Genomic DNA, 25,205 nt, shown 5'->3' on the forward strand with positions numbered 1-25,205 from the left:
CAACCTTACATTTTTCCAAACCTTAATGGTCTTTGAAAAGCTAATTCATATAATATCTTAATGTATATTTACGTATATGTTTCCTCTGTTGATAGCATGACAAAACTACTAAAGTTGTAGAAAACAAAGAAAATGAAGACAAGGAATCCCTGGACCAAAATTTCAGTAAGTACTTTTGTGGATTAATTTAAGATTAATTTTAGTCACTGTGAGTGCAGCTGCAAAAGTGTGTTCGTGCACATAAGTGTGTGTGTAGTATACACATGTACATGTGTAAATATGCAAGTGTGTGTGCATGCAATTGTGTATGTATACATGTGTGCATGTATGACCATGCAGATGGGTGGATGGGTAGGAGTGAAAAAGAACAAGTGAGCCCTTTTTAGTCTTCTTAGCCCCAGTGGCTTTCATTAATTTGGGAATAAGTTTATAATGACTGCTGGCATTATATAAAGAAATGTCAGTGTGATGAGAAAATAGACTATATAACCTCTGCTTCTGGGAAGTTTGAGTCGGAGAGGAAGGAGGGCATAATCAATTTATTCTTACCTCAAATATCCTCTTATATAGGATTATATTCTCACTTCATTCTTCTAACTGCATGAAAAAGTGACTATATTATGGTTTTGTTTTATTTAGATGAAATTGAGGACAATATTTCTGATGTATGTGCAATGAGAAAAGCAGATGAGTCTGCGTGAGTATGAGAGAATCTATCAGACCCCTTAGCATGTATTCATATTATTTTGGGTGAATTAAATTTAACAGATTTGAAAGAAAGGCCTTTCTATTATTAGAATGCAATGTCATAACATTTACAGTCATTTGATAGCTAAAATGGAACAATAAGAAAGAGGCTGTCTTTTTTCTTTCCATATGAAGGAGCTGTAAGATCTTTGCAGTACTAGTGTGGAAAGTTTACCTTAGTTTAAATTCACAATAAGATAGATTAGGATGTGAAAGATGTATTTAGGAATATGGCAATGTAGTGACATCATGATACTTTTCTAGTATTTTTAATCTTATCAATTATATAATTTTCACATGTTATAAAAATTTTACCACATTTAACAATGTTCTCAAAAAACATTGACTGTATATAAACATCATTTCTTAAAAAGAGTCATGGACTCGTATTTGATAATATATTGAACAAATACTATTTTTTTAGATTACCTGGTGTTATGGACATTTCTAAAAATACAGCACACTCCAAATGGGCATGTTGGACACCTGTAACAACCATCAAACTCTGCACTAACCCAAGAGCCCGTACTTTACCAGGACACACTTTTACCCAAGGTGAAAATAGTCTTATCTGTTAATGCAATAGTGTTCAGGGAAACACAATAAAGTTTAGATGTTACCAATAAACTCATTCTAAAAGACTTTCTTATTCTTCCAGTAGATACTGATGTCAACAAAAAATGCACTAAACAAAAATCAGTTGATGATGATTCTGAAGAAATACATAGGGTAAAATACAATAAAGATGTATTCAAGTGTAACAATTCAGATGAAGCAGAAGTTTGTGAAAGAAACAATCAAGAACAAAATCATTCTAAATATTCACGAAAGAAAAATACTGAAAACACTAAGCAGAGTGATTGGCATATTGAATCTGAAACTACTTATAAATCAGTACTCCTAAATAAGAAAACGGAAGAATCACTCATCTATAAGAAGACATGTGTATTGTCAAAAGATGTGGATGCTACTCTTTGTGATAAAAGCCCTTCTAGAAAAAGCATGAGGAGAAGTACAAAATCGAAGAAAGAACTGACTTCTGAACTTAACTCATGTGCACTAAAAGAAATGCCAGTGGTGAGTATTGTCTGTATTCATTTCTTACACACCCATAGAGTGCTTACTGTTAAGAGAGTCTTAACATATTGCTATAGACTTGACGTGGATAATTCAGTTCCTAGATGCTTCCTTAATCTCCTCATTTACCTCCTAACAGAGCCCCTTGGAACAAGCATGTAAGTGTGTGTGAATAAATCAACCTTTGATTTCTTTCTTCTCTATCCCTCTGAAAGTGTAAATTGAATTAGTGTTTCATAATGCTGCTTTTCTATGAATGGCTGTGATTTTCAGCCTCACCTCATGTCTAAAGTGACAAGGCCAAAGGGACTGTGAACTACAGTCTCTGAAATCATGAGGAAAAAACATAACTTTAAATTTAAGTTCTCTCAAGTATTTATCATAATGTCAAAAATGTAACATAACATCTTTTCTAAGTTAGGTTTCTTTAAATCAACTTACTATTTTTTCTCCTAATAGCGCTCTTTCCTGTGTCATTACACAGCATTTCCTGCCCTTTCTGTGGTGGATCAGTCTCCTATAGTCATCTGTCTGACTGCCTTCTGTTTATTAGATCCACACAGAACAATCACACCTCTGTAATTCAGTAAGACTCAAGGCTCTCCTGTTGTTCTGGAAGATCTGAAGTCATACACTGTTTTCCGGGAGATTCATTTTTGTCACATTTTATTAGGCTGGTAACACATTTTCTGTCAAGAAGGGATAGTGATAACTTCCTTTATTTATAAAACACAGACTTTAAAATGATTAACATACTACTTTTTGTTAGTTTTTAAATACATATACTTGAACCCAGGAAGAAATGCAAAATGAACAGACCTTAGCTATTTAAGTATTGTTAGAATTTTTAAAACTAACTTATCTTCACAACTGTTCAGTCCCATGGAGGCTCCACAGCTGCTGTTAGAGTTCATGAGTTTTCTCCATCATAATCTTGACCTCCCTTGCTCGTATTTTCCCTCTTCCCTCTCTTTGACTGGATTCCCAAAGTTTGTTCTGGTACTTGGCTGTGGATCTCAGCATCGGTTCCATCAGTTACTGGATGAAAGCTCTGTGAGGACAGTTGAGATATTCACAACTGATTGCTGGAGAAGGCCAGTTCAGGCTCACTCTCCACTATTGCTAGGAGTCTTAACTGGCATCGTCTTGTAAATTCTTGGGAATTTCCTAGCACCAGTTTTCTTCCTAACCCCATAGTGGCTCTCTATCAAGATATCTCTTTTATTGCTCTTCCACTTCATCCCTCCCCTCCTCGACTATTGCATTCACTCGTATTATCATCCCTCATTCCCTCCCCTCTACTGCCCTCCTTCACCCCCAGTTTACCCAGGAAATTTCATAAAATTCTCTTCCCAGAGTGATCCATGTGTCCCTCTTAGGGTCCTCCTTGTGACCTAGCCTTTCTGGATCTGTGGATTGTAGCCTAGTTATCCTTTCCTTTTCATCTAATACCCACTTATGAGTGAGTTCATACCATGTTTGTCTTTCTGAGTATGGGTTACACTCATTCAGGATGGTTTTTTTCTAGTTCCATTCATTTGCCTGAAAATTTCATAATGTCATTGTTTTTTACAGCTGAGTAATAACTCCATTGTGTCAATGTACCATATTTTTTTTTATCCATTCTTAAGTTGAGCGACATCCAGGTTGTTTCCAGGTGGCCCAGTCAGTAGGACCAAGCTCTATCCCTGGTGCTTGAGCTAGCTCATTGTAGCTCATTCCCTATGGTGGGATGCCTTGCTCAGCCTTAATGCAGGGGAGAGGGCCTTAGTTCTGCCCCAACTTAATGTGCCAGACTCCCCCTGGGAGCTCTTACCCTTTGGGAGGAGTGAAAGGGGAGTGGGTTGGGGGAAGCCAATGGAGGCAGGTGGAGGGATAGGAGGGAGAACTGTGGTTAGAATGTGAAATGAAATTTTTAAAAAAATAAGTTTTCTCAAATACAGTGGTGATAATTCTTTGTAGTCCTTTAATTTTTCAGCAATTTTCCTAGATACTTATTTAGGAAAAGTTTTATGGTTACAGTGAATGAGTAAGAGAGATTTCTCATAGACTCTTGTTTCCATTTCCCTTTAATAACATCTTAAATGGTGCACTTTATAGAGATGTGACATTATTAAAACATAATAATTCATGTCTGTAGTTTATATTAAGGTTTGCATTATACATTATTGTGCTTTTATACCATCAAGAGATTGAATTTTTTCCATTGTTGAAGAATTTTTGTTTTCTACCTGTTCCTGATGACTGGATCACATTGTTTGCATATTTAAAGGTTGTCAAAAAAAAGTCTTCTAAAGCAATAGTATTATTTTGCATCTGCATCAGCAATGAGAATTATGCTACATGCTTGCCAGTACTTAGTGCTGTCAGGGATTTTTGTTTTATTTTTTTTTCTTCTTCTTTTTTTTTTTTTAGTAAATTTTATTAAATTATAAAAGTTTCCATTTCTGCCCCCCCTCCCAACACCCTCCCACTCCCCCCACTCCCCCCCTCCTTCCCCACCGTCCCCCAGGGCAGTCAGGGTTTCCTGCCCTGTGGGAAGCTCCAGCTCCCTCCCCCTCCCTCCAGGTCCAGGAAGGCGAGCGTCCAAACAGACTGGATCCCCAAAATCCAGCATATGCAGAGGAAACAGGTCCCAGTGTCATAGTCAATGGCTTTTCAGAAAGACCCCGGGCCAGCCACAGTCAGAGAATCCGGCCAAATTCCGAGAATCTGGCTAGATCACGTCCTCGTTCAGTCCCAGTCCGACTGGCCCTGGTAAATTCTCATCAGATCCGTTCCCTTGTATCAGTGGGTGATAGCATCCCTCGCAGTACTGATTTCGTCTTTCATGTTCCTCCTCCTTCCGCTCCCCCTCCGGACCTCGGGGGGCTCAATCCGTTGCTCCAAAGTGGGCCTCCGACTGCATAGCCGTCCTTCGCCAGACGAAGGATCTATGGTGATAAGCAAAATATACATCAGTATGGTCATGGGCCACGGCCGATTCAGGCACCCTCTCCTCTGTCCAGAGAGCAATCTGGGGGATTTCTCCTTGGACCTGGGATCCCATATATAATCAAGTCTCCTGTAAACCCTAAAATGGCTCCCTTAGTTGAAATATATTGTTCCCTGATCCCATATTCATCCTACCTCCCTCCCCCCCCCCCATCCCCGGCCACCAAGCTTTCCCCGTTCCTCCTCTACTCCCTTCTCTCTAGCCCTCTCCCCCTCCATCGACCCTCCCACCCCCCCATGCACCCGAGGTTACCTGGGACTCTTGTCTATTTCCTACCTCCTGGTGGATAGCTAAATAATCTTCATCAGGTTCATCTTCTTATTTAGCTTCTCTAGGATCACGAATAATAGGCTCAAAGACCTTTAATTATGGTTAGAATCCACTTATGAGTGAATACATACCGTGTTCCTCTTTTTGGGTCTGGCTTACCTCACTCAGTAAAGCGTTTTCTATTTCCATCCATTTGCATGCAAAATTCAAGATGTCATTGTTTTTAACCGCCGAGTAAAACTCTAATGTATATATGTTCCACACCTTTTTTAACCATTCTTCTATTGAGGGGCACCTAGGTTGTTTCCATGTTCTGGCTATTACAAATAGTGCAGCTATGAACATAGTTGAACAAATGCTTTTGTAGTATGTTAGGGAATCTTTAGGGTATATTCCCAAGAGTGGTATTGCTGGGTCCTGAGGGAGGTTGACTCCCAGTTTCCTGAGAAATCGCCACACTGATTTCCACAGTGGCTGCACGAGTTTGCAAACCACAGAACAATAAAAGACACCATGTAAAATAATCTACATGAATTGTGTTTGGCGGTACCTCTTCATATAGAATCTTAACAACATGCCAAACACATGGAATGGCAAAAAAAACAATGAAAGCTCCTCTCAATCATGATTTTAAGAAATTGCAACTGAAAACACCACTCCATACTAAAACAAAAATCCATCACCCCTGGGTCAAGGTTTAGTATGGAGTGGTGTTTTCAGTTGCAATTTCTTAAAATCATGATTGAGAGGAGCTTTCATTGTTTTTTTGCCATTCCATGTGTTTGGCATGTTGTTAAGATTCTATATGAAAAGGTACCGCCAAACACAATTCATGTAGATTATTTTACATGGTGTCTTTTATTGTTCTGTGGTTTACAATTAGGTCTGTGATCTGTTTTAAACTGTTTGTGAAAAGCAAAGGTCTGTTTACTATATGCTTGTTCAGTGTATTCTAGCATGATATTATACAGTAAGGACAAGACTGTGACTGCTCCAAGGTATGGTTGAGGGGAAGGTTTTATTGTTGATACAAGGGAGAGTACAGCCAGAGACATCTGGAAGTCCAGAGCAGGAAGAGAAAGGGGTAGAACAAACATGGCTTTGAGAAGGGGAAGAGGGTGAGAGAAGAAGAAAAAGAGTAGACTAAAAAGAGCAAAGAGAGTGGACCAAGGGTGTATGGCCTAAAGGTCAGCAGTGTTTTAGGGTAGAGGCTTGGGTGAGAAGAGCTAAGAAAAGACACAAGTACTGACTGAATGAACCTGGAGGCCACCATGGTCTTTGGTATGATAATAGGCACCACAGTTAGCCAGTTTCTTTTGGTTCTGACACTAGTGAAAAGACTGTCTAATTTTCTGTTGAACTGGGTTTTTTTTTTTGGTCTTTTTTAACCCCCACTCTATTGGTGTGTTCAGGAGAATCTAATTATAGGTTCTTGATGCTGTGGTATTGATCTTTTGTGTGTGTTGGCATTTCAGTCCTGTCTTGACTGCAACTTTTAATAGTCTGCAAATAAAGCAGTATGGAAATAAAGAAATGTTTGTTCTTCCTGTTGCCTATTGTCTATCATTAGCTTTTAAGGTTGAGTTTATTTCTAATACAAAATAGCTTGCTGGGATTACATTAAAGCCATGAAGTTAAGTCTCAACTTTGACAATACTCTATAAAATGTATATGGAATATCTTATGGATTTTCTTGTTTTTTTTATCAGAGTCATGTAGTATTTCTCTTGTATAAGTGATTGACTTTAATTTTGCATCTTGCCACTTTACTGTTTGTTAGTTTTTATGAGTTTTATTGTATATTTTTAGGAGTTTTGTAAATATTAAGATTATCTATGAAATTTTAATTCTTTCCTTGATTCTTGTTGAGTTATCTAGGCTTCCATTATGATTTTTAAAAACAAGCGATGAAATGCAAAATCTTCTCATATTAAAAACGATCTAGCTTCTCACCATTAAGTCTGATGATAGCTATAACTTGTTTTGTAATTTTGAAGTTTTCAAAAACATGTGTTTAAGTGTTTTGCCTGCATGTATGTATATGACCACATACATGCACTGTCCTTGAAGGTCAGAAAAAGGTGTGTAATCCCTGGAACTAGGCTTATACATGGTTGTGAGGTGCCATGTGCTTGATCTGAACTGAACCCAGGTTCTCAGAAAGAGCAACTAGTGCTCTTAACTGCTGATTCATGTCTCAGCTTCCATAATTATTTTAAATAGATGTTAATTTTTCTATCATTGTGATCCAAATACCTGAGGGAAAGACTTATAGAGGCTTATCTTCCTTCATAGTTTAAAAGACTCAGTCTGTGGTCTCTTAGCAGGGAACACATGGTATTACACAGCTGTTTACCTCATCATAGTGGCCAAGAAGGAGAATGAAAAGTAGGGACAGGAGGAGGAAGAGGCTGAGGACAAGTTATACCCATCAAAGGTTTATCCCTAGGTGATTTACTTTTTACATCAAGGCATCCCCTACCTCCTAACCCATTCAACTATGAACTTATCAATAAAGTAATTTATTGATGAGGTTAACACCTCTCTCAGGAGTGTCACTAGCTGAGGCCAAGCCTTCAACACATGAGCCTTTCAGGAGGGTGTTTCATGTGTACACTACAGTATGTGTGTCTTGTCTAGATGTGCAAATCCCCTTCTGTTCTTAATTTGCTGAGGTCATTTATTTATTTATTTAAGTTTTAAATCATCCTAAGATGCTTCATGTGTATCTGTTGATAGAACTTTTCTCCCTCAGGCTATCTGAGGTGAGAGATGATAGGTACTGAGTTTTAAAAGTTGACACAGTCTTGCATACCAGGAGTAAGTACTACTTGTTTCTGGTGTGCAGTTCTTTTCTGACATTATTGAATTTGATTTGGTAGCTACTGACTAGTTTTCCTGTTTTTGTGATGTTTTGTTCTGTCCCTTCTAGGATATATTAGGGAGAAATTTATATAATTTCTTTCTTAAATGACCTCACTAGTAAACCCACCTGGGTCTGGTGCCTTTTGTTTTGTAAGGTTAACCATTGATTGGATCCATAAATATAGGTGGTTTCAAATATCCCATTTTTCTTTGCCTGAGTTTTTAAAATTTACATCATTCAAGGAACTATTCCATCTTGTTTGTTACCAGTGTTATGGACATAGAGCTCAATAATTATCTTAATGTGCTTGTGATTTAAAGTGATGGCCTCTTCATTACTGGTGTTAGCAATTTGCATCCTTTTGTTTTAATCCTTAGTTAACTTTGCTGGAAGGTTGCCAGTTTACTGATCTTTTCAAAGAACTGTCTTTTTCCCCTTAAGTATTTTATTTTCATGTAATAACTTTTAAAAATATGTAAGAAGCATTCAACATAGCTCTCTGTATGTGGAATGATTTTGTTTGCTGTATAAAGTCTAGACTTAATAATTTCTGACCACTCATTATTTTGTAGGTCTCTGTAGAATCAGATTTCCTAAACATTCTTTCAGCATTTATTTTCCCTTAAAAGTTAGATAATAGTTTTAAAGTAACTTATAATTGTTTCAGAGAGAAAAGTCAAAAGGGAAAGGATTTACTGATGCAGCAGAATCCTTGATAAGTCAAATTAATAAGAGATACAACCCAAGTGATGGCATGAAGTCTACAAGAAAATTAAAGGAGTCTCTGAATGGCAGGTATATTCATAAATTGAGACATAAGTATTTTTGGCAGATACAACTAAATTGGCTTTCAAACTATGGGAAATATTTTATGGACATGTTTGAATAATGTAACTTTCTAGTAGAAAATAATTGCTAATAGCTTTTATCAATGGTAGCTATTTAAATTATATAACATAGAGCATTCCAGTACTGTATTATACTATATAAAGTGTCATACATTATGAAACAGTACAGTGTGGCATTCAGAGAGAAATCTGCAAGATATAAACATCTTAGGATTTTTATTTATGGAACCTAGTAATGACTAAAGCTAAGTGTGCTAAAAATGCATTGCTTAATGAAGTACAGGGTGTGTTAGTGAGCTAAAATAACTGTGTTAACTAATAATTCTTGTTTGTAATGTTTTTAAAAGCTGATTCTTAAAATATCAGTTTATGAGCTGTGAAACTGTTCATTCACATTTCAATTCACTCTAATCCTATACAATAATAAAGTATTTTCCTGCATAACTGTACCTTTTACAGTGTTTAGCACTTCCTTTTATATTATTGATACAACTTAGATTTTACTGTAATAGTTACAATTTACTGTGAGATTGTAAAACTATCAGACTGATTAGAGATTTCATTTTAGTTTTGTGTTGGTAGCCATTTTTTGGCATAGTTAATTTAGTGGTCCAAATATGTTTTAGTATATATGATAGTATTTATGAAGAATATTTTGCTGTTAAGTGCTCCTTAAATACTGTATCTTTTTTATAGTGATTTTTCAAAGAAATCTGACCTACAGTTCAATAAGGTATGTGCTACTTAACCAAACTCTACATAGTCATACTTAATATTTGATTGCAAGCACTAAAATATTAATAAAAATGTTATTAGATTTAAAGTTACAGAATACTGCTAACTGGATTGTAACACCAACATATAACACTGACAAATTTAGTCACAAGTTACTTAGTTCTTTCTGTTTTTCAAAGAAAATGTTCTTTTTAAGCTGGGCCACATGGTGCACTCCTGTAATTTCAGTTACCCAGAAATCTCAGGCAGGGGGATTGCAAGTACAGAACCTGCCTAGGTGACTTTTACTGAGACCTTGTCTCAAAAGTTGGCAACTAAGGTTATCACCTCAGTAGTGGCTAGCACTTGCCTACTGTTCCTGAGACACTAGGTGCATCCCCTAAGCCATGAAAATAGTTTCAAATATGGATCTTGTACATTTGCCTTTGGGTCCATGATTTAGTTTAGTCTACATTCAGTCTATCACAGCCTCTTGTCTGTGGATGTGGTTCTGTCTTCCTAGCTGATTCTATCTGTCCTGACAAATCCTAAAATTTTGATTTTGTTAAAATATTTACTGTTTACGCAGGCTTAAAATACAAATTTCTTTGATTTACCATTCATAATTTGTTTTGGTTTGTGTTGTTTACATGTTTAATTAATTTGTCAAATATCAAGTATCTGATTTCTGATTCTTATCTTATTGTTATGCTACTCTGGTGTAATTTTTTCTGCCTTATAGGATGTTTGTGTTAATCCCTTCATTACATTTAAATACTAGCTTGTGTACTTTCCAAAATATACATGTTCTGTTCTTGTTCTAAGACCTGCTTCAGTCTCTGCTAAGTAGAGACATAAAATGACTTGCTAGTTTCTTCTAAAAAGAATTCTTTGGTGTGTAGTACTCCATTGTGTAAATGTACCACATTTTCCTTATCCATTAAGTCAGTTATCACGTATACTCACTTATAAGTGGTTTTTAAACATAAAGCAAAGAAAATAAGCCCACAAATCACAATCACAGAGAACCTAGACAACAATGAGGACCCTAAAAGAAATATACATAGATCTAATCTACATGGGAAGTAGAAAAAGACAAGATCTCCTGAGTAAATTGGGAGCATGGGGACCTTGGGAGAGGGTTGAAGGGAGAAGGGGAGAGGAAAGGCAGAGAGGGGAGCAGAGAAAAATGTAGAGCTCAATAAAAATCAATAAAAAAATAACAAAAAATTCTTTGGAAGACAGTGGTTTTCTTGAGAAATTTTTATTCAGTTGACTCATTTTTATTGAGAAAAATGTTAGAAGTGCTAGATTTATATTACTGAGAGCACAACTAGAAAATGTGTCACTATTTAAAACTTTTACGCTTGTGACCTGTCTGATGCAGTTAGTAATCTCATATCTAAATGTTTTTATGTGAACTTTTGTATTTTTGAAAAGGTTCAGAGAAAAAGTTACAGAAAACTGAAGACAACTTTTGTTAATGTTACTTCCAAATGTCCACTGTGAGTAAGTTTTCTTAAGTGTTTATTTGAAGAAACAGAATTTCTTTATGTAGTGATGCTAACAGTAGCCTTTTGTTTTCCCCAGGAATGATGTATATAATTTCAGCTTGAATGGCACTGATGAACCTGTCATAAAACTTGGCGTAAGTTAGAAATCACTGACTTAGTACTTAGTTCTTCCATAGTCACTTTACAGCTATATGCAGTTATATTTGAGATGCCGTCTTGAGATAGAGATACTTTACAATATTTAAAATATTAAATGGTTTATTGGTATAGCAAGCATAGGTATATCTAGGTAGTGTTCCCCCTGATTTTTTTTTTAAAAAACATAAAACAAATGAATAACTGAGGCATTGTACTCCTTTAGACTTGTTCTTTAAAGAAAACTGTGATCTGTTTGAATGCATTAATAAGAAACTCTAGATCACCAATAATGTGGTGTTCCATTAACAAAAAAAACCAAAGTGCTCAATTTGAGTTCTTTGCTTTGTTCTCCCTATGTATTCCGTCTCCCTCTGTCCTTTGTATGAGTATGAATCCTTTCCTGCTTGAAGGTTGTCTTGTGAATCTGTCCCTGTCTTTGTCTCTCTGTGTGTCTATGTGTCCCTAACACAAGGCTTTTGTCTGTATATATTGAATAGCACAGAAAGCTTCATATGGGGAAGGAATGAGGGATAATCTGTAAGAGAGTTTGACAAGGGGTTCAGTTACTGAATTCAACTGACCTCCAAAACATCATTGTTAACAAGATGTTATGTTCAGTGTTTGTGGTGGATATTCATTTTATGATATTGCTTTCAACCTGTATTTTTGCTGTCTTCACCAAATATTTATTAGAGTATTCATGCATTATTCTTGGTTAGGGTCATGGCAGGGTACATAAGTTAAGATTACAGCTATGCCTTAGTTAGGTTGGAGAAGTTGGTTACATGGGAAATCTAAGGCAATAAGGTTGGTTATTACATTATTCTCTTAAAGGCTGGTTAAAAAAAAACATATTGAGTAGGCTGTAGGTTAACAGTCCTGAGTGACATCAGTGTATATTAATTGTAACAGTGAGGTCTAGCAAGTGTTCTAGTTTCTTAGAATGTATGAGATTTTTACCATAATGTATTGTCACAGAAATGCACTGGTCCTCACTGTGATAATACATTCTCATTTCTTTTACTATCAGTCTGCTTTTATGTATTTGGTTTAGCTTTAATCAATACTATGGAAAGTCGATTTTAATAACAATTCTTGTTCTCTGAAGTAGGAGAAACTAGATTTTGACATGTTCATTTTTCTTTACCTTTGCCTTATTTTGACATATTATATTTCTTTCTTCTTCCTGTTTATTTCCATATAGATCCAGGAATTTCAAGCCACAGCTAGAGAAGCCAGTGTGGAGAATTCAGTAAAGTTGTACGTTTCTTTAAGACTATAAATCAGTAGGTCACATTGACATTTGCTGCCTTTAAATAAAAATCTCTCTTAATCTGAGTTTTTGATGTATAAAAGGAATGGATTAAAATTCTACAGTCATGATTACTCTAGCTGTGATTATTACTCCAGCACTTATTTATAAATTCAACATGGAAAAATCGGTAATTTGAATATTATGACTTTGATCATAGAATTGAAAAATATGTTTATTCAAACTTAATTTTTAAAAAATGGATCAGAAAGAATAATCTGGCATAATTACACAGCCAGTGATATACTTAGTAAAAGAGTTAAATTTGAAAACTTAGAAGTAATTTCCCAGTGAGCTCCGTCTAAAGAAAACAGTTGTGATACAGTTTTTAAATTAATGCATATTTTTGTTTCTCTCCAGGCTAGGTGTAAGGGATCATGATGAACATGACTCTCCTTTCAAAACAAAAAATAAAAGAGTAAGTTATATATTTGATATATGCCAATATAAACCAGTGTTTCTTGGACTAGAGAGGAAGTTCAGCTCAGTGATTAAGAGTGCTTGGCACTCTTCAGAGGACCTCAGTATGGTTCTCAGCTTTCATATTGGGAAGTTCATAAACCCTCTGTGTCTCCATTTCCATAGGGTCTGACACCCTCTTCTGGCCTCTGCAGACATCTGCCACGTGTGGCTTAACACACACATAGGTACACAGACATCACATACATAAAAATACAACTTTAAAAGAGTATTTCTTTTAATAATATTTTAATGATGGAGGTAATTGAAATAGAAAATAAAATACATGTTGGTGTTTAAAAATAATACTCAAAGGCTGGAGGGATGGCTCAAAGGTTGAGAAATGTACTGGCTATTCTTCCAGAGGACCCAAGTTTCATTCCTAGCACCTATAAAAGGAGCTTACAACTATCTGTAATTCTAGTTTCACTTACATGTGTTCAGGCAAAATAGTTCACGTTCAGAGTGAAATTTTGTTACTGTGTTTGACTCATAGATTATTTCATCTGAAGTAGGTAAGTACAGTATTACATGTACATGGAATAATGAAGAAAGCTTTGCCCTTCAATCCAAGGAACATGGCTAATTCTGGAGATAGCCATATGACAACTTTAAAACAGAAATATGGGTAGCTTTGTCAAATTGTTATGGATTAAGGATCTTTATTGTATATTATCTTGGGTGGATACAAAATAAAAACCTAAAACTGAAATAGAAGGTTTAAAGCCTAGCTATGCATCGCTGTTGTTGGAATTAGGGCTTGTTGTGAAGTGAGACAGCCTAAAACTGTTGTACAATATGACCCTGCTCCATCTGCTTAACTTTCTTATTCCACTGTCAAAAAAAGTTGTCATTGAATTTTGAGAAACAACCTGAAATTTTTGTGGACATAAAAGCATGATATGAATTATTAGCTCTTCAAATGGCTTTGATTCTAGTATTGAAAGCACTAGTGGAGGTAATTATATGAGAGGTCAACAATTGAATTAGTGTACGTGTGAGGGGAAATGATACTGAAAAATTGAGTAGAATAGTATGATACATTCAGAATATCATAAAAATTATTCCATTCAAGAAAAAGCCCAAGGAATCTATAGGAGGAAAAAGCATACCCAAAAAACTGGAGGAAATAACAGTATGAATTTGAGGCTATAAGGATTTTTCACCTTCAAATCATGAAGATGAGTGAGGAATAAATCATAACTTACCTTTAGATGTATATGTTTGAGAATTTCTTCCAGACCCTGAATCCAGAGCACAGAGGATGGCGACCATTAAAGTAATGCTGAAAGGTTTAAGGAGTCTGGAGCAGGAAACCTCTGGTCATAGCTGTTAAGATTGAGCAAGTCCAAGTGTTAATAAAATCTGTCTCACTCTCTTTACTCCACCTTCACAACCTACATGGTAGAAAAGCCAAACTGTACAAAATAAAGTCAGACTTCTTTTTCTTCTAAGTCTGCATCTGATATTGACAACTTTATGCTTTTAAAGTCAACTGCCAAGAATATTGAGCCCATTGACAAATACAGTGAAAGGATGTATCGTTCAAATTTGTCGTCACTTGTTGACAACCTGACCAAACTAGTGTGGATACGCTAAAGGGACAGATTAGAAGAGGAACCTGAAGGTAGACATGCTGTCCCAAAGAAAGGTGACATGTAATTTGCATAAAAACAAAAACGATACAAAGAAAAACAGATAAATGGAATTACTAAGAGAGTAGCAATGCCTTGATGATTTTCCAAAAGATCATTCAGTCTCCAGCCTTCCCACAAACTGATGTTTATAGTTCGCCTAATGCAGAATATAGATTATTAAGGATGTATACTGACACTTGTGCTCCCTTAGCAGGGGATGAAATGAGAAAATTTCAAGTTATTTAATAGTTACAAAAGTGTTCTAAACTATTTTGGAAAATGGCCTGATCTGTAACTTCAAGTTTAAGACCTGGGAAATAGCATTTTGAAAACCATGATTGAGAAGGATGACACAATCTTATGACAACTCTGTGTGGAGGCTTTCTGAGAGTTTTAAATTTTTTCTTATAATATTTCTCATGCAGTTTATATGAGTGTAAAGTGAAAAAGGTCATTTATGTTACTAAATATATACCCCACTAGAAAATGACTTAGAGATGGTGAAAACTAAGACTGCTTTATCGTACTGTGCTGAGCAATGTCTTTGTGTGAAAGAATGGTGGAAATGGGGACTCTGATTAATTCAGTATTGACTTTGTTCACTGCATCATTTCTCTGACTAATCAAGGACAGTATGAGAAATAAAATTGCATTTATTGACAAATCGTGGAATACTTTTTAAAAATTATATTCAAGGATTGTAGTCTGGTTATCCTTTGCTTTACATCTAGTATCCGTTTATGAGTGAATACATGCTGTGTTTATCTTTGAGTCTAGGTTAACTCGGAATAATTTTTTTTCTACTTCCATCCATTTGCCTGCATACTTAATGATATCATTCTTTTTACTGCTCAGTAATGCTCCATTGTGTAAATATACCACATTTCTTTATCCATTCTTCAGTTTAGGGGCATCCAGGTTGTTTCTGGATTCAGACTCTTACAAATAATGCTGCTATGAACATAGTTGAGCAGGTGTCCTTGTGGTATGATTTAAGCATCCTTTGGGTATATGCCCAAGAGTAGTATCACTGGGTCTTGAGGAAGATTGATTCCAAGTTTTCTGAGAAGTGCTGTACTGATTTCCAAAGTGGCTGTACAAGTTTACAGTCCCACCAGCAGTGGAGGAGTGTTCCCCTTACTCCACATTCTTTCCAGCATAAGCTGTTCTTAGTATCTTTTTGATCCTAGCCATTCTGACAGGTGGAAGATGGTATCTCAGAATCATTTTGATTTGCATTTCCCTGATGATTAAGGATGTTGAGCAGTTCCTTAAATGTCTTTCAGCCATTTGAGATTCTTCTGTTGAGAATTCTCTGTTTAGATCTGTACCCCATTCTCTTGGAATCCAGTCAGAGAGAGGGAGGAGGGATTATATGTCCTAGGGAGATCAAGATCATGACAGGGAAAAATCTACAGAGACGACTGAACCAGACTCCTCGTGGGAACTCATGAACTTTAGACTGGACAGCTGTAGAGCCACATGGAACAGAACCTAGGGCCTTTGTATGTAGGAGACAGTTGTATAGCTTGGTCTATCTGAAAGGCCCCTGTCAGTGGGACCAGGATCTATTCCTGGTACATGAGCTAGCTTGTTGAATCTATTCCCTATGGTGGGATGCCATGCTCAACCTTGAGGTAGGGGAGAGGGGCTTGGCCCTGCCTCAATTTAATGTGCCAGGCTTTGTTGACTTCCCATGGGAGGCCTTACTCTTTGGGAGGAATGGATAGGGGTTGTTTTGTGGGGTGATAGGCAAGGGCAGCAGGAGGAGGGGTGGGAAGGAGAACTGTGGTTGGAATGTAAAAGGAATAAAAAAATATGTCCAAGGATGTACCAAATGATACAACTTTTACCTGGCATATGAAACACCCTAAGTTTGAACCCTTACCAGTGCTAAAAAAGCAAACTATAGAAAAATTGGCAAAGCCACCAGCATTTAGTTTATTGTTTGGATATTTGTGTATTACGTTACTGTTTAACATGTACTAAGGCATGTTTGTTGGTTTTCTCTCTAGATATCAGCAAGTCATGAGAAAACATTCTTTAGTGACACTGAAACAGAATGTGGGTGTGATGACAGCAAGACTGACATTAGCTGGCTAAGAGAACCAAAATCAAAAAGACTAATGGATTACAGTAGAAATAAAAATGCGAAGAAATACAAAAGTAGAAAATCAAGTAAGAAATTAATTTTTAGAGAAATATTGTAAAAATTATATTCAGTTATATAAAATATTCTTGAAATGCATGATAACTTGATAATCCTAAGTCTATTGATATTCATAGTAACTTGATAATCATAAGTTTCTTGCAGATTCTTGCTTGTTTATTCCTTTTTTATCATTTATACTTTTATTATTAACAGGCTCTTATAAGTAGGACAAAAATATACTAATTGTTTCATTGTTTTGCTAATATGATTATATTTGTATGGGTGAGCAAGAGAGAAAGAAGGTAGGATGGAGGAAAGGCACAGGAAGAACTGCCAGAGGTTGATGCTAGCTGTCTTCTTTGATTGCTCTCTACCTTATGTTTTGAGATAGGGTTTCCCAGTTTGAAGCTTGGCAGGCAGTTCAGCTGAAATGACTGACAGGCCAGCAAGACCCAGTGATCTTCCTGTGTTTGGTTTGCCTGTGCTGTGATTATAATTGTAAACTGCCTTGCCTGCCTTTTACATTGGTTGTTAGAGATCCAAACTCAGGTCTTTGTGTTTAAGTGAAAATCACTTTACCAACAGATATCTCCCAAGCCTCTTAAAATTTCATTTAAATAAGATTCTACATACATACAAATGTGACTTACCGTAATTCTTCATTCATACATATTATCATTGCTTATTTTATTCATGGATCACTATTACTCAGTTATTTAGCTAACAGTTATTTAAATAAACTACTAAATGTTCATGAATAATATTCTTAAATAGAATCAAAGATTGGTCACTGACACATCTAATTACTGCTATTTATGCTCTGTGTGTTTCTGTATCTTCATTTCTCTGCCTTATCCAACATATACACTGGTGTGGGAGGTCCTTCTGTCTATGTGTTGCTTTTATTGTTTAATGAATAAAGAAACTGCCTTGGCCTGATAGGGTAGAATTTAGGTAGGCAGGGAAAACTAAGTAGAATGCTGGGAAGAAGAGTCAGGGAGAGATGCCATGAAGCCGCCAGAGTCAGACATGCCCAACCTTTGTTTGTAAGCCACTGCCACGTGGTGATATACAGATTAATAGAAATGGGTTAAATTAATATATGAGTTAGCCAATAAGAAGATAGAACTAATGGGCCAAACAGTGTTTTAATTAATACAATTTCTGTATAATTCTTTTGGGACTAAGATAGCTGGGCGGCTGGGAAGAACAAGCATGCCCTCTGTAGAACAATACATTTTTAAGAATTCATTTAGATACAGGAATAAGTGTATAGAAAGGAAATAGTGTCTTCTGGTAGAGGTTACCTTATTTGAGTCATCCATGAAGTATTTTCTTGATAATAAATTTCTCAATATACTTAAGAATTTTGCATACATTTTTAACTAAAGAAAATTACTGTTTTCATGACTGATCCTTTATGATAAGGATTTTGTTAGCGGACTTTATCCCACTTTTAAAGAAAGACAAAATATCTCTGGACTTGTCAATTAAACTTATGTGTATTTCAGGGCAATCAACTTTTATGCCAAGATAAAAATGACCAGTCTGTGAGAGCAGGTTGGCTTAGAAAGAAGTTAAAATAGATGTGAATTTTGGTGTGTGTTTATAAATATTAAGTGAGTGTTGCAATAAGGTGGGAGTCAAACAAGATGCATGAAAAAACAGAATTATGTGTAAGATAAGTACGAAACAGTAGAGTATAGTCAGGTACTGCAGAATTGTGTTAGTAAGAATGTATTTATCACAAAATAGATCTCATCGAAGTTTGGACTTTGAAGTAATGGGTGTAAAAGAAACTAAGGATAAATGGATAATACAAATACTTTCTTAGAGGCTACCATAAAAGATGTGTATTTTAAACATGAAGATTAAGAATCTCAATGTGGTGATAGTGGTCTAAAATTCTATAATCAATAAAAATACAAAACTAAATTTTATGACAATTATTTTGTTGAAATGATTAGATGGTAAGTTAACACGCATTGTAGGACTCTTCTTGTAAATAAGTTTTGCTTCACTAGTTTCACTTGTTTTTAGGCTCCTGAAGAAATATAAAAAGATGGCAGACATTATGCTTGAAATGAAAGAAGCAACTGGGCCTAAAGCTATTAGTAATGTGGCTGAAGTCCTAGGAAAGTGATGTTGGACAAAGTAAAGCGAATCATAGGTTGTCACACAGGATATTCTATGTTATGAAACTCAGTGTCTAATAAGAACACATACCCGGTGTTGTTTTTAAAAAAAAAAGAAACAAAACAAAACCAAAAACAAAAAACAGTGAATGAGAACAGATTTTCGGGATTATCATAGGAATTTTGAGGACAATAAAAGAGAACATGTAGATTCAGCATTACTCTGAGGCTCTTAGAATTGAAGGTAGATTCATGGATGGATAATATATTTTAAAAGTTGGATAATATATAAACTGGGGGCACGCATTTCACACCATAACAAATACTGGATAAGAAATTACCAGTTACAACGTTTAAGTTTTTGGATAAGTCTATATATTTCCCATCACAATGTAGTATAGTCTGTCAACTACAAAGTATGGGGAAAGGAAATGCTCCCAAAGTAGCCCAGCAGTCCTGAAGCACACATTCTCCAGTAGAAAAGCTGAAATTAAGGGTCCCTGTGTCATAGAGGCTTCAAGTCACATGTAAGGGAAGAATTATTAAATGTATTTAATAGTGTTGAGGGTGATGTTATAAGGAAGGCCGCTTGTTTGTTTCCTGGCTGCCTAGCAGCTTATCCCCAAAATAATCACACAGAAACTATATTATTTAAAACACTGCTTGGTCCATTAGATCTAGCTTCTTTTTGGCTAACTCTTACATCTTAATTTAGCCCATCTCCATTAATCTATGCATCACCATATGGCAGTGGCTTACCAGCAGAGTTTCAGCATGTCTGTCTCTGGCAGCAACTCCATTACTTCTCTGACTCCGCCCTTCTTTCTCCCAGTATTCAGCTTAGTTTTTCCTGCCTACATGTAAGTTCTGCCCTATCAGCAGGCCAAGGCAGTTTCTTTATTCATTAATTGTAATCACAGCATGCAGAGGGCAATCCCACATCACCTCCCCTTTTCTACTTAAATAAAAAGGAAAGTTTTAACTGTAACATAGTAAAATTACATATAACAAAACAGGTATGAAGCAATAATTACAGTGATAATATTTATATCTACTTTATCTTTTATTGTAACTAAGGAAAACTATAACAATCTATTCTTCAACTCCATCAAAGACTCCAGAAGGATATAATATTACCTAAGTAAACAGGAAGTACATTGTAAGAAACTTCCAAAACTCTAGAATTGACAGAGACAACTCACTTGCCTGGACAGTCACTGAAAGTTCTTCTGTATCATTGGGGCGTCCATCTTTAATTTACAGGCCCATAGTATCCAGCAGGCTTCTCTATGAAGCAGGAAATTTCAAAGACAGTTCAGCCTATATTGGCAGTTTGTCAGTCACTTCTATGTCCTATAGAATGTCTGGAAGTCTCTTTCATGAAGCTGGAACCCCAAAGGATGTCTCACCTTCTTTAGGCAACTTTAGCAGTCATTTTTTTATGGGTCCTACATGTTCAGTTCATCAAGCAGTCCAGGCAAGAGCTGTCCTCCTGTCCAAATGCTGAACAAACTCCATAACAAGTATCTTTGATGCCCATTATCCTCTTGAAGTAGTTGGTGCTTCCAGGAGCAGATGTGTCTTATTGTCATGAAAAGACCTAAGTTCTTAAACATTTTAAATGCCATATTCTATAGTCTTTGAAAGATTTGAAGACTACCTGTCTAACAGAAATAGGCTAGAAAACCTAACATGACTAGAAACTTGACTATTATAGATGATTATCTATTAATCTCTATTTCTTAATTATACATTACATTTTATATGGGCTGCACAAACACAATACCTTAATCAAGAACAGAAATATACCTATAATAAAATTGACTTTAAATCTGTATCAATAAACCAAGATCCATGCCAATGCAAATCTCTATAGCATATCTCCAATAAATGTAAACAAACGTTTATAGACAATATTTGGGAATATGGACGTAGTTCTCTCCATACTGCTTCCTGGTTTTTGTTGAGTGAAATAATTTTGGGGGATGTTCATAGTGACCTTTCAGGGGATCTTGGTGTATCAAACTACATTAGTCTGGAAAAATTTTCATAGGTTCTTATCCTCTGTGGAAACAAAAGAAGAACCTCTTTTCCAAAGCAACAAATCCTTAGACCCAAATTTTGAAGACAAGATACCTTTAAATTATGTAATTTGATTACTTAGCTCCTTCACAGTTAAAATAAAATTAAAGTAAACACAATAATTACACAGTTCAGACTATCTGTGTATAGTCCAATTTTACATGACCCACTTACTTTTACTCTACTACTTTTTAATGTTTATTTTATTATACTTTGTCTCTTTTTATGACTCTCTGTACTCCTTTTTTCCTCTTTCCCAAACCTATGTACCTTTTAAAACACTCTGTGTATCATTTAGAGGTCTTTTTCATCTGAATTTGTCTTTATTGCATATCTGTAATTATTTTCTGACCAGAAGCACTTCTTAAGAATCTGAGCTGTGGCGTTGCTAGGGTATATATGGCCCTGCCTGCTTGCTTCACAAAGTCCAGCATGGTGGAGGAGGGCCATTCACTGCCTCTGAGCCGCACACACGGTCCCAGTTCCAAGTACACAGTGGGTCTATGTTGAGCCATTTAAACAGTTTGTAACATGCTGCTTATTTAAATGCTTGGCCTCCTGAAAGAGCCAGAGGTCATGCTGGCAGCATTGCTCAGAAAGCCAGTATTTTTTTTTCTGCTGCTGCTGAATCAGGAAAACCTCTCTTAAAGGAACCATGCCTCAGCTTGCTTCTAGCAAACAGAACCTATCCAAGAAAATGCCACAACCAAACCATGCTTAACTCTATTCTTTTGTGTCTAGGATTCATTTTCAAGCTTTCTCAGGTTTTACGTGGATTTAGTCCATCCACCATGTTTGCATGCCAATTTGTTATTGGAGACTGCTTGTTGGTTCCCAGCTGCTCAGCCCTGAAATAATTACATAGAAACTATATTATTTAAAATACTGCTTGGTCCATTAGCTCTAGCTTCTTATTGAATAATACTTATATCTTAATTTAACACATTTCTAGTAATCTGTGTATCGCCACATGACAGTGGCTTACCCGGTAAAGTTCTGGCATCTCTTTCCAGTGGCTACATGGCTTCTCTCTAACTCCTCCTTCTTTCTCCCAGCATTCACTTTAGTTTTCCCCATCTTCCTCTATTTCCTGTGCAGTCCCAAGGCAGTTTCTTTATTAACCAATGGTATTAACAGCATACAGAGGAAAATCCCACATCAGGGTGAGGGGCTTCTTATTTTATGATTTTAAATTTATTCTTGCAGAAATGTTATGACTATTTTTCAATTGAAAATTTTAATCTTATTTTCCTGAATTTTGCAGGGTCATCCTTGGAAAGGGGGCAGCCAAGATCCATAATGGTAATCAAGAGATAAAATACCCTTTAGAGTCCATTATTGCAATAACACATGCCTTCATTTTTTTTTACCTGTTTCCATAGCAGGTCCTTGACCTTGCCTTTACATTATTTTATCATGCATTCTATTTTTAATAGTGTCTTTGAGTATGCGTGTATGTGTATGTGTATATGTGTTCTGTATGCATGCACCTGTGTGTGGATACACTACTTGTGCCAGTATATGTGGAGGCTAACGGTTAACAATATTGGGATGCTGTCTTTGATCACTTCTCCACATCTTACTAAGCCTAGAGTTCACCATTTTGATTAAAATGTCTAATCAATGAACTCATGAAATCTGCCTGTCTATATGTCCTAGCTGGCTAGTGACCACAGGGATCCACCTGTCTGCATCCCCAGTACTGGGCTTATAAGAACTGACCCTTGTGCTTGGCTTGTTTATATTTGTTCTGAATATTTGAACTCAGGTCTCTGTGTTTATGCAGCAAGTACTTTACTGAGTATGCTCTCTCGCCTGTGTGTGTGTGTGTGCGTGTGTGTGTTTAACTTTGGAAAGTATTTCTCTTAGAGATTGCATGATAGAAATAAAACAGTGATAGATGACAAGAATGGTAGTTTTTTCAATCAAGAATCATTTCATTCCTACATATATTTTGTATGTAGCTGTCAATGTTGTATTTTTATCACAAATAGCTTATATTTCTGTTACCTCTATTACTGATATTATAATAATCAAGAAATTTTCTCCTAAAGGCACACAATAAAAACAGTACCAAAAAGGATGATGAAATAGTTGTAGATCAGAGAACCAGACTTCCACGAAGAGCAACAAAAACAAAAAAAAATTATAAAGATCTCTCAACTTCAGAATCAGAATCAGAGAGTGAAAAAGAATTTTCATATATACTTAAAGATAAACTGCTGACAAAGGTAAATCACTATAATTAAAATTGATAATCTTTAAGTTTAGTTTTCTTAAACTACTAAAGTTTTTATGTGTGCATATAGTACTAATTATGCCATATTGCTAATCTTACAAATTTATCTTAAAATCTAATATTGTAACAGGAAGAGGGCCCGCTTGTTTGTCCCGGCCATCCGGCTAGCTTAGCTCGGAAATAACGACACAGAAACTGTATTAATTAAATCTCTGCTTGGTCCATTAGCACCAGTTTCTTTTTGGCTAATTCTAACATCTTAATTTAACCTATTTCTATTAATCTGTATATCACCACATGGCAGTGGCTTACCGGGGAAAATGTCTCCCCACGGATTCATGCCATCTTTTTCATGACTGCCTTTCTTCCTCCCAGCATTCAGTTCTATCTTCCCTGCCTACCTAAGTTCTGCCCTATCAGTTAGGCCATGGCAGTTTCTTTTTTCATTAACCAATGCAAGCAACACAGAAACAGAAGGAACTCCTACATCATATGTAAGTGGTGGTTCATTACTGTGAATATTATCATCCTAGAGAAATTCATGTTAGGAAGTGGCAGAGACAAAATTTGAACCCAGAGAACTTGTTGGTAAAGATAGGTCTTTGACTAACTACTACACTGTGTTGATTAGTTTGTTTGCTTTGGTTTTGGTTTTTTGTTTTTGGGACACAGTTTCTATGTGTAACAGCCTTAACTGTCCTGGAGCTCAGTAGAACTCACTATTTAGTCCAGGCTGACTTTGAACTCATAGAGATCACGCAGCTTCTGCCTCTTGAGTGCTTGGATTATGGGATTAAAGGTTTGTGCACCACCATGGGACTCACTTTGTTTGATCTTTAAACCACCATTTCCTTTTGTTTGTGTTCCTGTTCTCTCCTGTCTGAAACACTTTAAAGACCTTGTAACATAATTGTATAAACTGACATGACTGTTCCAAAGTTTGGTTAAGTGGAAGGTTTTTATTGTAGCTGTGAGGGAAAAGTATAGCCAGAGGCATCTGGAAGCGTCCAGAGCAGGAAGAGAAAGACTTAGGTTGAACATGGGCAACAGAATGGACTTGGCCTTGAGAGGAGGTAGGGGGTGATGAAGACAAAGAGAAGTGTGAGGGCAAAGGAGACCAAAAGAGGAACAGAAGAGGGACTAAGAGAGGAGGGAGGGAGGGAGAGAGAGCAAGAGACCTTGAGTAAGCACACACACACACACACACACACACACACACACACACACACACAGCTGGATGGGGGAGGGGAGGTTCTGAGCTGGAGAAGTTTAGGACTAAGGGGTGGGATGAGAGGATTCAGAATGCCAACATGGACACTGAAATAACAGATACTTGTAATACTGAGGGAGACTGGAGGCCAGCATGTACTTTGGTATGCTAATAGGTACCATGGATAGCCATTTGTGTCTCTGCCCCAAGTGATATAAACAGGCTCCTTTGGTAGAGCTGAAATGGCTTTCTGAGGAATGCTGGCTTTTTCTACCCCCCAAAATTTGGAGATATATAGTTCCTTTGGATCAGATAACAATCACCATTTTTTGTCTTATTTCTTGCTTTAATGTTAACATACCCACCATCAAATATGCCTTTCTAAGGAATTCATCTTATCTATCCTTAAAAATAAAAAACAATGACAAAAATCCTTAATTTTCAAGGAGTTAAGGAGATGCCTTGTAGCCACTGGAGAGAGATGCCTACAGCAGCCTAAGGAGAAAGATGCTAGAACAGAGGTTATGCCATGATCATGTAGTGATACACAGATCAGTAGAAATGAGTTAATTTAAATAAGAGAGAGCCAATAAAAAGCCTAAGCCATTGGCCAAATAATTGTAACTGATAATAAGCCTCAGAGTGGTTATTTCATAAGCAGCTGCAGGGACCAGGTAGGTAGAGAGAAACTGGTTCAGTGAGACGGTGCAAGATAGAAAGAGCCCTCTGCTTACACAGAGCTATAAACAAATTCTCTGTTGTTACTGAGTGATGACCTGAGTTTCTCGAGTACCTTTGGTCTGATCCGCA

The 25,205-nt window shown here is 36.3% G+C and overlaps 1 protein-coding gene across 1 annotated transcript in view; it reads left to right on the top strand.

Moving 5' to 3' along the window:
* The window catches only part of Sycp2 (synaptonemal complex protein 2), a 69,135-nt gene that overhangs the window by 33,288 nt on the left and 10,642 nt on the right, over positions 1–25,205 (top strand). The window contains exons 20-32 of the mRNA XM_085696925.2: positions 96–165; positions 640–697; positions 1,172–1,302; positions 1,406–1,824; positions 8,623–8,750; positions 9,500–9,536; positions 10,958–11,022; positions 11,108–11,165; positions 12,374–12,429; positions 12,842–12,899; positions 16,593–16,755; positions 22,211–22,248; positions 23,001–23,177. Coding sequence (XP_085553051.2) covers positions 96–165; positions 640–697; positions 1,172–1,302; positions 1,406–1,824; positions 8,623–8,750; positions 9,500–9,536; positions 10,958–11,022; positions 11,108–11,165; positions 12,374–12,429; positions 12,842–12,899; positions 16,593–16,755; positions 22,211–22,248; positions 23,001–23,177 — 1,458 coding nt within the window. The remainder of the gene's footprint in view (positions 1–95; positions 166–639; positions 698–1,171; positions 1,303–1,405; positions 1,825–8,622; positions 8,751–9,499; positions 9,537–10,957; positions 11,023–11,107; positions 11,166–12,373; positions 12,430–12,841; positions 12,900–16,592; positions 16,756–22,210; positions 22,249–23,000; positions 23,178–25,205) is intronic.

The sequence above is a fragment of the Myodes glareolus genome, chromosome 10 (genome assembly GCF_982192425.1).
Source record: "Myodes glareolus chromosome 10, mMyoGla1.1, whole genome shotgun sequence".
Classification (NCBI taxonomy): Eukaryota; Metazoa; Chordata; class Mammalia; order Rodentia; family Cricetidae; genus Myodes; species Myodes glareolus.